Source organism: Carassius auratus, chromosome 7, assembly GCF_003368295.1.
Source record: "Carassius auratus strain Wakin chromosome 7, ASM336829v1, whole genome shotgun sequence".
NCBI lineage: Eukaryota > Metazoa > Chordata > Actinopteri > Cypriniformes > Cyprinidae > Carassius > Carassius auratus.
The window spans coordinates 35,993,439-36,006,213 of record NC_039249.1 but is presented as its reverse complement, the minus strand read 5'-3'; the positions used below and the strand labels follow the sequence as shown (position 1 = coordinate 36,006,213).

The 12,775-nt window shown below is 36.9% G+C and overlaps 2 protein-coding genes across 4 annotated transcripts; one reads left to right on the top strand and one right to left on the bottom strand.

Annotated features, from left to right (window-relative positions):
* Positions 1–653: 653 nt before the first annotated feature.
* Positions 654–3,646, top strand: nagk (N-acetylglucosamine kinase). The gene is made up of 10 exons (XM_026268715.1): positions 654–761; positions 951–1,035; positions 1,117–1,215; positions 1,300–1,441; positions 1,536–1,646; positions 1,887–1,999; positions 2,093–2,180; positions 2,257–2,354; positions 2,437–2,515; positions 3,188–3,646. The coding sequence occupies exons 1-10, from the start codon at positions 733–735 to the stop codon at positions 3,376–3,378; spliced, it is 1,035 nt and encodes a 344-aa protein (XP_026124500.1). The 5' UTR covers positions 654–732; the 3' UTR covers positions 3,379–3,646.
* A 1,167-nt stretch (positions 3,647–4,813) lies between these two features.
* On the bottom strand, positions 4,814–12,661 carry LOC113106617 (polyadenylate-binding protein-interacting protein 2B-like). Of its 3 annotated transcripts, none has more exons than XM_026268717.1 (4): positions 12,495–12,661; positions 7,529–7,689; positions 6,254–6,424; positions 4,814–5,564 (listed from the first exon to the last, which is right to left on the bottom strand). In XM_026268717.1, exons 2-4 carry the CDS (start codon positions 7,676–7,678, stop codon positions 5,508–5,510), a joined length of 378 nt encoding a protein of 125 aa, XP_026124502.1. In that variant the 5' UTR covers positions 7,679–7,689; positions 12,495–12,661; the 3' UTR covers positions 4,814–5,507. The 3 variants fall into 3 exon arrangements, with proteins under 3 accessions (XP_026124502.1, XP_026124503.1, XP_026124501.1); XM_026268718.1 differs by lacking the exon at positions 12,495–12,661 and adding an exon at positions 11,650–11,672; XM_026268716.1 differs by lacking the exon at positions 12,495–12,661 and adding an exon at positions 11,170–11,369.
* Positions 12,662–12,775: the final 114 nt, after the last annotated feature.

The following is a 12,775-nucleotide window of genomic DNA, read 5'->3' as shown; positions in this document are numbered from 1 at the left end:
GTGGGACGACAGCAAAGAGTGAGTCACAGACGCAGTGGGAAGCATAAAGTAACACTGCTCACAATGACACATAATGCCAGCTTGACACATTCGACTTTCCTCATTTAAACTGTATAAAATTGTTATTATCGTTACTTTTATATCTACGTTGAAAAATAATTCAATATATTCTGTAACTGTATTTGTATTTTTATTAATGTCTTGTATCAGTCAGCATCAAGGATGCATTTGTAAGTTTATAATAAAAATTATGTAAATGGTGAATAAAGTAAAAAAAAAAAAGTATTTAATGAATTGAAAAATCAACGTCACGTGATGATGGGACAGAAAGATTCGTTCATTCTTGCTGCCATCTGTCGGTCTGATTGTGTCATCTAAGTTTATATATATATATATATATATATATATATATATATATATATATATATATATATATATATATATATATATATATATATATTCTTTAAATATGTTTCTATCTATTTGCATTACTCCAAACAAATAGTTATTCTTACTTATTGTAAGAATATGGGGGGGGGGGGGTCAAAAAAACGAATCACAATCACGAATCTTATCTTATCTTTTTTAAATATAGACAGATAATAAAAATGGGTGTGAATCGAGATTTAGGTAGTAAAAATGGCTTTCTGTCAAAGTCCGAGTGTTGTAAACTGAAAGTCAACTCTAAGCAGCTGACTGAGTGGTCACGTGACTAAAGAGGAAGCAGGCGAGATGAGCGCAGTGTACGGAGGAGTGGAAGGGTGAGTTTACGACAAAAACATGATTATTTAAGAAAATATAATACATAATTTAATGACATTTTAACATATACACGCTTATTAAAATCCGTACTTAAAAGCTTCGCTCTAAGCGCGTGCATCATGCCAGTTGTTTGAGAGAAAGTGTCAGTAGCTTCAGATGAATGAGACACATTTTGTCTACATTGACAGCGGTGGGACACACTCTAAAGCAGTACTGGTTTCTGCTGAGGGACACATCCTCGCTGAGACAGATGGACCATGTACCAATCACTGGGTGAGATCAGAGAATGTGCTTTAATAAGTCAGCTTGTGTACTTGAGTGTGTATATTTGACTTTTTTTCTATTCATTTATAGTTGGTCGGTGTTGATAATTGTATTAATGGTATCAATGACATGGTCCAGAGGGCTAAAATCAAGGCAGGGCTCGACCCGGACACACCAGTCCGTTCATTGGTGAGACGATGCATCAGTCAATCATCCTCAACACATTCACCTGCATCGTGTTGCTTTAAAGTTGTATACATTGTGTGTTGAAAGGGTATGTCTTTGAGTGGTGGAGAGCAGAAAGCTGCTATCCAGAAGCTGATTGATGACATGAGTGAGCGGTACCCCAAGCTGAGCCAAAGTTATTTTATTACCACCGACGCCATTGGCGCTATGGCCACTGCCAGTGACTATGGTTTGTGCAGGGTTTTTGCAACTGGCAGTAGAAGCTAATGGATTTCAGGGCATAACTGTCATCTTAACCCTTTCTGTCTGTCTTTTTGTCATAGGAGGTATAGTGGTGATATCAGGCACTGGTTCCAACTGTAAGCTGGTCAATCCAGATGGCACACAGGTTGGCTGTGGGGGTTGGGGTCACATGATGGGAGACGAGGGCTCAGGTAACCATATGGAAAGACAAACCCATTGACATAACAGCAATCTGATCAAACACACCCAGTCTTATCTTAGAGAAAGATGTTATCTTATCTAACAAATGAATTCCTTCATCTAACGTCAAACCAGGTATAAACGGCCGTCTGTATTGGCCATTTTTTATTTGATCGCCCGAGATAGGTGTTATTACTAAATGTGAATGGGGCCTAAGCTTTTTCTTTCTCTCTGTCCTTATCTTCCTGTAGCGTATTGGATTTCTCACTTGGCTATTAAAACGGTTTTTGATGCCAGAGATAACCTCGTCGCATCCCCTCATGATATCACCTATGTTAAGAAGGCCATGGAAGAATATTTCCAGGTTGGGACTCGCTGTTCTTTTGATTTAATCTTGTGCTTAATTTGATACCTAAATAGAAGTGATGGCGCTTTCTTGTTGTTTTTTCATCCCTAGGTGTCGGACTTGATGGGGATGCTTCCTCATTTGTACAGAAACTTTCAGAAGTCACATTTTGCAGGGTTCTGTAGGAAACTAGCTGAAGGTATGCTGCCGATGTGTGGTGTGAGGTTGTGTGCGCGTTATGTCACACATTATGACTCTTTGTGATTGTGCATCAGGTGGCAACGCTGGTGATGCTTTGTGCCAGCACGTGTTCACAGAAGCTGGAAAAGCACTTGCAAGCCACATTGTAGCAGTCCTTCCTAAAGTACATCAGGTAAAATAAACTCACAGCAACACAGCCAGACTCACTCTGTTTCTTTTTCTTATTTGATCATTTGCGTCTCTTTTTCATTCAGGATCTGTTTTCTGGTGAGCTTGGCTTGCCTGTCCTTTGTGTCGGTTCTGTGTGGCACAGCTGGGAACTGCTGAAATCTGGTGCGTAATGTCTTTATACAGCTTTTTATATATAATTTTTATGGTAATATCATATGCCGATATGTTCCCCCATATATTGTGCATTCCTATTTCAAATAAAATAATTTTGATAAGAAATGTCACGTACACAGGTCTTGCTTGTTTTTGGACCAAAAAAGACAGATGTGTTAAGACCATATTAACATTAGGGCTTTGGCCAACATCATAATCTTGGTTGTGTCAATAATGAGATCACGAATATGTAACACAATTGTTAATTAACAGAACTTAAAATATAATTCAGCCAAAAAACAAAGTGATTAATGTAATCATATAAATTATATAAAAACAATTAATCAAAATATGGTCAATCAATTACATCGAGATACATATTAAATAAGATATAAAAAATTCTAAATGTCAAATATATTGTTGCAGCACACTCCCAAAACACACGGAAAAACTACTAAACCAGTAAAGAGTGAAAGTTGAGAAAGGTGCGCTGGATTTATAACAAAAGACAAAATGAGAGCATCATTGTGAAACAGAACGAGGCACAATCATATTTTTATCATCTTGTATTCATAATCACTGGAAGCCAAAATCTTAATTGCAAACAGTATTTGATTACGGTAATCACCCAGCACTAATTCACTTTAACTAAACTTTGTGATGTGGTATTCTGTGCTGCAGGTTTCACTCAGGTCCTCTCAGAGGCTCAGGCTCATGGTTACGGTCACTTCCAGAAGTACAGTCTGCTGACTCTTCATCAGTCCTCCGCTCTGGGTGGTGCCAAAATGGGGGCACAGAACGCAGGAGCCAGCCTCCCTCTAAACTACTCGGCCAATGTCAACGTGTTTTTCAGCCATACCTTCAATCAGTGATCCAGAAGCAGCAGACCTTTGAGACGCGGCTGAAGAACTGAATTAGGAACATCCTGTTTTTAAACTGAAAAAGAAATGTGTTTCCAGGTTCTCCTCTTGTTGGGGCTGTTTCTCAAACACCCACATCATATTAAAAAAAATCAAGTAGATTTGGAAAATGTTTTTTTACTTTGGTTAAGTTTTAATGTTCAAACAATGCAAATCAATGTCATTTAAAAATTGAGTTTTGATATATACTTTTGAAAATAAAATTGGCAATGACATTTCAGTTTCTTTGTGTCGTGTTAGTCTTCTGGATGAAGAAAGATTATTTAAATAGCTTAAGACACCCCCCTTTCTTCTCTTCCTTGTGTGAACAGTTGTAAAAGACCGCCTCTAATTGTCCTCATTAGAGGAGGACTGACAGCAAGACAGTGCTAAATGTCCTGACACTTACTTAGAGAAGTATTTTAGGAAGGTCTATCTAATCTCTATTTAGTTATTATATCACATATCTGTATACATTTATCCGTTTTAGTTCAGACAATCAGAAGAAAATGTTCAAGGACCTTCGTATCAGTTTATTTAAATCCACTTTTTATTGAACCCTTTGAAATGACACACCACTGTTAATGTGATGCCCATTTAAAACTGTCCCTTGACATGGCAGGAGAAACTGTGGAAGAATTAGCAATGAGCTAATTAGCTTTTTTTTTCTAATCTGTGTGGTGCTCACATGATACAAACACCTATGTTTTTCATACCACTTAATTTCATCTTTCAAATACAATGTATCTACCAGCACATAAAACAATTTAAACTAATGGATGTACTGGCCATATATTGGATGGCTGGCAGGGAATGTTATGTGTACAATTTTGTGCATCTTTGACCTCGGGCTAATGATCACATGAGCTGATGAGTTATATATATATATATATATATATATATATATAAATTGCTGATGCAAATGATGTAATTGCTGAACATTTAGTGCTGCTACCAGCAAGCAGTTATTTCTCAGTGCCATTTGTGCCTGTCTTATAACCTTACAGGATAAAGCAATTCTGTATGCCAAGGATAAAAACAAAGAAATAAAGTAGAATAGATGCAGTGCTGGTTGTAGGTCTAATTAAACTCCCTACATAAAAACAGTTGAATCACTTTCATGAGCATTAAAAAGCAATTATGGCCTTTCCCATTCACTTTAGCATTTAAAAAGAAATCAAAACAGTTTTGTGGATGAGAAATCAGATATTTCCGAGTGAATCTCCTGCAAATAATAATGGATGAGGTTACATGACTGGCTGATTACTGAAGAGGCAGAGTAGTTCAGTCCTCATCCACAAAATATGCACAATATATGAATCGATTCATCCATATGCATGTTAAATTGTTAATTTTTAACTGTACTGCTGTTAAATGTGACAATTGATAGATTTAAGATACAGCCATACACAAGAAATGGTCCATTTAATACAAACTTTTCTTCTTTATTTTGCCATCCTTCCATATTTTTTTAAATGAAATTCAGTCCTGCATGTTACTAATTCAATTCAAAATCAAAAGTTGAATTCATGTGAATTCCCCAACACACTTTCCTTAGCATTCAACTCAAACCAAGGGGCTCACACCCCAGTCATTTATGACCACACCACTTTAAAATCGCAGGAATATGAACTGATGCATCGAAAAGAACAATAACAAAAATAAAAGGAAAAAAACAACAACAAAAAAACAACAACAAAAACACCGGGAGGAGAAGCAAAGACCTGATCAGGCACAAACTCTGAAACAATGAAAGCTGACAAGAACAGCCCTTTCAACAAGGGTAGAGAAAATAAAACAGCCTGGTAATGAGTATGATATTATCTAGTCACAGCACCTCCTAGAGGTCATGTTTAAACTTAATACCCTTGGTTTATACACAACAGAAATATAAAGCTTATAGACAATCACACCCCACCTCCCTCCCATTAAAAAAAAAAAAAAGCAAAAAAAAAAAAAAAAAAAAAAAAAAAAAAAACGCACTCATGCCCCTTCAAAAATGTGGTAAAGAGCACATTTATGTGACCATCCTAAACATGGGCACAAGAGTCTCTGCATATATGATCAGATGCGTATTTGAGAGAGGAGGGCAATGATGATCTCTAATATTTCACCCCTGGCACAAACTCCTTGGCTTCAGGGTTTAGGATGCTCTTTCGCTGAAAAAAAAAAAAAGTTAAAAATCAATGAAAACATATCTGTCATAACAATGAGCATCTCTCCATACAATGAAAGTCAATAGACTCTTGTGTGTTGTTTTGGACTACAATAAGGATTATAAAAAAGAAAAAAAGTCCTTGTTTATAAACCATCCAGTTACAAGGTTAAATAATACAACACTACAAACAGCTTTCCCCATGTTTTCGCAGTGCTTCATGGGAGTGGGCGGGGCTACACAGCTCATTTGTCATGATTTACTTGTTGTGGTTCTGATTGGTGGAGAATCCTTTTCAAAATCATGGGTAATGTGGTTTTTAACCAAAAATTTCTACTGTTAAACATGATTTTGAAAAGTTTAAATAATGCAGGCTGATGGTTTCAACAAAAGCAGGTAACATCCATTACCAACTTTGTAGCTTATAGTAGGTCTGTTTTTAAGGGTTTGTACGTTACTGCAAAAAAATTGTTTATACTTCTGTAACACACCCGTTGCACTCTTTGACTTTCATTGTTTAAACAAAGACAGCTGAAACAGGTCAAAATATCTACTTATGTGTTTCACAGAACAAAAGGTCTTACAGGTTTAGAAAGATGTGGAGGTGAGTAAATTATAATAGTTCTCAGTTTTGGCTGATAAGTGGATTTTCCTAGTTTATAAACTGAATGTCTGCGAGTACTAAAAGCTTACCAAGATTTCCTCTGCATTGCCATCACTGACAGAAAGTCCATTGAGCTGCTGCTGTATCTGTCCGACTGAGGGGAGGTCCCTCTCTGGAATGAACCAATCCTGATCCTCCTCATCCAACATCTCTTGGAAACAGCGCTCCAAGAACTCCTGCTCAAGCAATTCCTCCTCCACCTAGGATATAAACAAATAAGACAAAAATTCTTGTGCAACAAATAAATAGTGTAAAACAATACATTCTACAATTTAACATCTCAAGAGCCATAGAGTGATATCCAATCAAACTTAGTTCACCCAAAAGTGAAAATTATGTCATTAACAACACACCATTAATGATTCCAAACCCGTTAGACCTCCGTTCATCTTCGGAACACAGTTTAAGATATTTTAGATTTAGTCCAAAGCTTTCTGACCCTCCACTGAAAATGTATGTACGGTATACTGTCCATGTTCAAAGTAGTCCATGTGACATCAGAGGGTCAGTTAGAATTTGTTGAAGCAATGAAAATACATTTTGGTCCAAAAATAACAAAAATTACTACTTTATTCAGCATTGACTTCTCTTCCGGGTCTGTTGTGAGACCGTTCAACACACTGCAGTTTAGTGATGTCTGGTTCGCAAACGAACCATTCGATATAACCGGTTCTTCTTAGTGAACCGGTTGAACCAGTTCACCAAATCGAACTGAATCGTTTTAAACGGTCCATGTGTTCAATAAGCATTAATCCACAAATGACTTAAGCTGTTAACTTTAACGTGGCTGACACTCCCTCTGAGTTAAAATAAACCAATATCTTAGAGTAATTCATTTACCCAAACAGTACACTGACTGAGCTGCTGTGAAGAGAGAACTGAAGATGAACACAGAGCCGAGCCAGGTAACAAACAAATGATTGATTCGTTCTCGAGTCAAGAACCGGTTGCATCGGTTTGGCCCTCTGATGTGACATGGACTACTTTGGTGATGTTTTATTACATTTCTGGACATTGACAGTATACCATACATACACTTTCAGGGAGGGACAGAAAGCTCTCGGACTAAATCTAAAATATCATAAACTGTGTTCCGAAGATGAACGAAGGTCTTATGGGTTTGGAACGACATGAGGGTGAGTCATTAATGCCAATTTTCATTTTTGGGTGAACTAACCCTTTAACTGTGCTGAACACTAACACACACCTCAGATGAAAGTATAAAACCCATACTGATCAACTGCTGATTTGTGTTTTTATGGTGTGGGCTTGAAAAGGCTGTAAGTGGGTTGGTGTGTACAGACCTGCCGATTGTATTCCTCCTCGTTCTCCATCCACATGTACTCTGCAAAGGGGTTTGACTCATTCTCTGCATGCCCATTGGCTACTGGGTCTTTTCCCTCACTCCCTGGAACACCGCTGCCCGGCTTCTTTCCTATGTCAGCCCCGTTCATTTCGGCTGGCTCTTAAAAAGATAGACACATATTATAGGGATGAATAATATAGAAATAAGTTCTGATTTTGATAGCAATAACAAAATTGAAAAAAAAAAAATGTTTTTTATATATGCAACATTAGCATTCTGTAAATTAAGACGTAAAAAAAAGGGGTACTTTTGAGGGTACAAATTCAGCAACCTGTGATCTATACAACCAGTCTAATACAACTTTACTAACGACACACACTAAAACTGGACAAAACCTATATATGATGCAATGTGAACACACATTGAGTACAATTAAGTCATACACATCTACACTTCTGTTTAATGATTTGGTATAATTAAAAAAAAGTCATGCTTTTGAACATTAAAAGTCTCTATACAACATTGCTGCATATATTTTATCAAAATACAGCAACATCAGTACTATTGTGAAAGTCACAATTTAAAATAACTTCATTTAAAATAATATATTTTTTTATTTTACTGCTATTTATTCCAGTGATGTGAATGAATGGTAAATATAAAAATGAAGAATAGGAGTATTCTTAATGAAGGACTGTTCCACAATACTTTGTTAGGATTAGAATTGAGCTGAGAAACCTGTTATGACAGAAAAATAAAACCAAGGCTGCTGAAAGAAATCACAATGTGTGTAGTTATTTATATACTGTAACACTTGACACAATAGCATGAAGCATGTCATAACCCTTAAACACAACCACACCTACTCGCTGTGTACATGAACTATTGGTGCCGATACAAGATCACTATTGACATGCAACAGATCGTTTAAGACTAAATTAATAAGAATAAACAAAACACACCAACAATACATGTAATGCACATTTCCAAATATATAAACTAATAGTCTTTAGGGCATGAATTCCTCTGATCTTGAGTTTTTGGCAATAAACTATACATTCTTGCATGATTTAAACCCTGTACCCTGCCCCCTGCAAAAAAAAAAAAAAAAAAAAAAAAAAAAAAAAACACCAAACAACTCAAACCATATGCATGTTTGCTATCAGTTGCAAATGTTTACATTAATACCTGCTGTAAACACTAGAGGGAACAGTGATCCTGATGCTTAAGGACAACGGATTAATATAATACTTAAAAAGATTACTTGGTTATGTTTTATTGATGTGCAATAGATATACACTAGTAGCCTGGTAATACCAGACTCTGCTACTTCGCTTTGCTTCGTAGACAGAGTCTGGAATGGCATAATAGAGGAGTGTTTTCTCTCTCGCTAGGGGGCGCATGTCTGAAGTTTAAAATCATTGGTTACCCGTAAGCCAATCAGATACGTTTAGTTATGACGTATGTTATGCGCCTGTACAGCCGCATCTAAGCACAGACATCATGCATTGAACTCAAATCTATGATTGAACTTCCACTGTAAACCTGTTGTTAAACACTCTTCTTGTTCTGGCTTCAGTTTGAAAAAGAGTTGAATGTTCTCCATAACAGAGCGAATTGCATCCTGTGTCTCGTTTCCCATTTCCGCGGTCGTTTTGGTTTTCGATTTCTCTAACCTACAATGTAAAACTCGGCGCTTAGCATCTACGTCACGGCTCTCAGCCCGCCCTCTGTTCGTTGATTGGCCCGGCTGTTTCCAGACCGATGGCAAACAGAAAGCTCGGACGCTGTATCAGACTGAGTACAGAAGCGAAATGAAATTGAGCGGAAGTAGGACGTCTGACGTAGTCAGGCTAATACACTAGCCTGCTGCATGGCAAAAATCAGTCATGATTCTAAAAATTTATTTTTTGACCAATAATTTAATGATCATTACTCTTATATATTTACTGCCAAATTTTACAGCTGATTTAGGGAAAATCTGCAAAAATAGCTGTTTTGACCAAAATTATAAGAGTCATGATGATAATTAAATACCAAGATGCCCTTTGCTGAATTAAACATACACGTAATTGTTAGAAGACTAGTATACATGAATACTAATGTTAAATTTGTGCGATAATGCCTTCCATTAAAATTGAGCAGGCAGTATGCAGTGTACACAGTTGGTAGCAGTTTCATTTGCAACCATCACAGAACATTTGTGGCTGCCTGGCTCATGTGTGTTACATTGGTGTATGACAGATCAGAGATTTAAAGCTTTAGCAGTGACATCACTGGAGGAAATGAGCTCATCTGAGAGTGAAGACATGAGAGGATGAGCTACTGAGAGATCTACAGGAGCTTTAATCGCTCTATCACACACACACACACACACACGACAGGTAACAGCTAACAGAGTCCATAACTTAAACAAGTCCATATGAGGTTTCAGACAAAACATTCATCTGCAATGCTGGACCCACTGTTATTTGTTATTTTGTAACTTGCAAGATACTTTTTGGGTTAATCCATTTAGATTTTGCAGCTTAAATCCTCGGTTAAAAACAAATTAATAATACAAATAATAAAATCACAATCTGCCACCTATCCAATTACTGGTTCAGACAGACAAGTAGGCCTTTACACTAGTAGGCAGATCTAGTGATCATGGCTGTACTGAGCATTTACAAATGCAGGCATTGCTTCACAGTGTGTGAAGGCAAAACTAATCAATCCTGCAATCTCTAATGTCTAACTTAATCTCTAACATACAAGAAAACAAACGGTTGCAATGGATAACATACAAATACAGTTACTAATAAACTCGTTAAAAAAAAAAATGTCCCTTTTATCTGCATATTGTAATATGAACAATTAGTTTAGTAAAATCCAAATAAGTTTATGCAACAACATGCTACGGCATGTTTTTATAGAGACACGACTGTCAGAAATATCAAAACAAGACTAGACACAGTTAACCTTCCTTCCAAACAAGTATTCGGATATTGCACTGGCTAATAAACAGGAAATGTAAACACACGCACATACACCATAATAAATTAGTTTAAACAAAAACATCAAAACGCAACGAAGGTCCCTGAAACACAAAGATATAAGCTAACTATCCCGTTACACCGTTTCCTGCACGCGATTTATAAACACTCTCAAGCCAATTACGTAATCCACTTTTGCAGTATTACACCGAGAAAAGAGTGATAATTTAGAGGACAAACAGCTCTTCCTTCACGGCAGGCCAAAAGCACGTAACAATGAGAGTTAACTGAAACGAAAGGTCGTGTTGAGAAATGCAATGACAGACCAAGAGGGCCACAACAACCCGCTGATATGACAGAGTTGTATCGGTTTATCTACAACAACTTCAGACTCAGAGTCGCAAAATAACGCATTGTGAAACACGTAGGAGTAAAGCAATCCAAATTCACGTGAAACCAAAAAAAAAAAAAAAAAAAAACAGTTTGCACGACCATATTTGCAGTCGGAACCGCTTTTTAGACATTAAGACGGCGTCCAGTCGATAACGACAGGGACACGGAGAAGTCTGGTCGAGACGAGCAAATACACACACACACACACACACACACCGAGAGAGAAACAGTGCAAGCAAAAGACCGATCGATAACCGTGCAAACATCATACCTGGCATTGCTTGCGCTTATAAATGTCCGAGATCTCGTGGAAAGCTTCAGTTAACACTGTATGGAATGATTAAGCCCTAATTTGCAAGGTAGCTGAGCTGAGATGAGATGGCTGACTGCCATTAGAGAAACAACACATTACGCGCAAGATGGTCATGTGGTTCCTGCTTTAAACAAACATGCATCAGCCCTCCTCCCTCTCCGTTTGTCGCTTTCAAACACAAACGCACACATTGAAAGATGCAGTTAACCGATCATTTGATCATTCGGTATATTTATGAAAATATGCACGAACAGTGTCTGGAACATATTTTAAAAACATGCTTATTATTTGTTTAGAAACAACAACAACAATTCTGACATATTCAGTAAAAAGCTAACGCAAGTTACTAATCAGAACAATGTGCGAAACGCGCTTAAAAATCACATTTAGTTTATTTGATTAAAGTGCAGGAAAACACATGCTTGATAAAGTACTAACGTTAATAGTAAACCAGAGTCATTCCAGCGAATCGGTTCCTTCGAGTAGTTTGTTTTCAAAGAGCTGGTTAAAAACAACAATTCATCTATATGTAGTTACGTGATTGCGTCATAACCTCCTGACACTGGGATGTACAATTTACTGCGGTTTTACTACTTCTACCACTACTACTATTATTATTAGTAGTATTATTATTATTATTATTAAGTTATGCTGCATTAAAAAGTGATTTTAGTGTTTCAGGGGTTTTTTTTTTGTACCCCAAAACAATTATAATAGCAATTTTTTTTGTTTTATGAACTCCGAACAAACGATATAATCAAATCGTACTCAACTTCAAATCAAATGTTGTTTCCTCTCATTATGAATCATGAACGAATCGTTTTGTGAAGGTTCATCGAAAAGATTCGAAACAACAGAAAGATTCAATCTTTTATGGGACATCGAAAACCTACACACAAACACAGGCATATTCAAATAATTTTCATTGTATTGAACTGAGAGTATGTGATAATTTTGCCATATTTATTAAATAAGTAAATAATGCTTTCTGGAATAGCTTATGGCGTGTCATTGTTAAAAAAATGATTGAAACGAGTTTATGCAGGAAAACGAAATGTTTGTGGCTGCACATGACAGATTTATTTATTTTCCAAAATATCAATATGAAGCTAAGCAAGGAAAATTTGCATTCTCCATTCTCATCAACTGTCATACGCAAATCCCACTATAAAACTGAGTATTTTAACACAAAACTGGTTTATAATGTGGTTTATACTGGCCCATATTCACAGATCTAATGGTGTAATGTTTTAATTCTGTTATTATTCTCTAACGTTACTTACTTTTAGTCAAATCCTCCGTTGACCGATTGTAATAACTACATCAAACAACCACACCTGAGGAAATATTTCAGTAGAAAAGACAGCCAGGACGCGGGCCAGTCTCTGGTCGGATGTTGGCTTGTGAAAATGTGAGGACACAGTGGAAGAGTCGTGACAGTTGAACCGTGTCGCTTTGTCTTGATGTTTTCAGTCAGTGTGCGGCGTAAATCATCAAATGTGCTCGTCACGTGACCGCAGCTGATCACACTCACAGCTCATTGATTGGAGATGTTTGCGTTTTG

Bases quoted from the DNA above. Each gene is read 5' to 3' on its own strand.
- nagk (XM_026268715.1), top strand. From the start codon at position 733: ATGAGCGCAGTGTACGGAGGAGTGGAAGG. The intron at 1,442-1,535 runs GTTTGTGCAGGG...TTTTTGTCATAG, and splicing joins GGCCACTGCCAGTGACTATG to GAGGTATAGTGGTGATATCA. The intron at 2,000-2,092 runs GTTGGGACTCGC...TTTCATCCCTAG, and splicing joins CCATGGAAGAATATTTCCAG to GTGTCGGACTTGATGGGGAT.
- LOC113106617 (XM_026268716.1), bottom strand. The intron at 6,425-7,528 runs GTCTGTACACAC...TTTATATCCTAG, and splicing joins AGGAGGAATACAATCGGCAG to GTGGAGGAGGAATTGCTTGA. The intron at 5,565-6,253 runs GTAAGCTTTTAG...TTTTTTTTTCAG, and splicing joins GCAATGCAGAGGAAATCTTG to CGAAAGAGCATCCTAAACCC.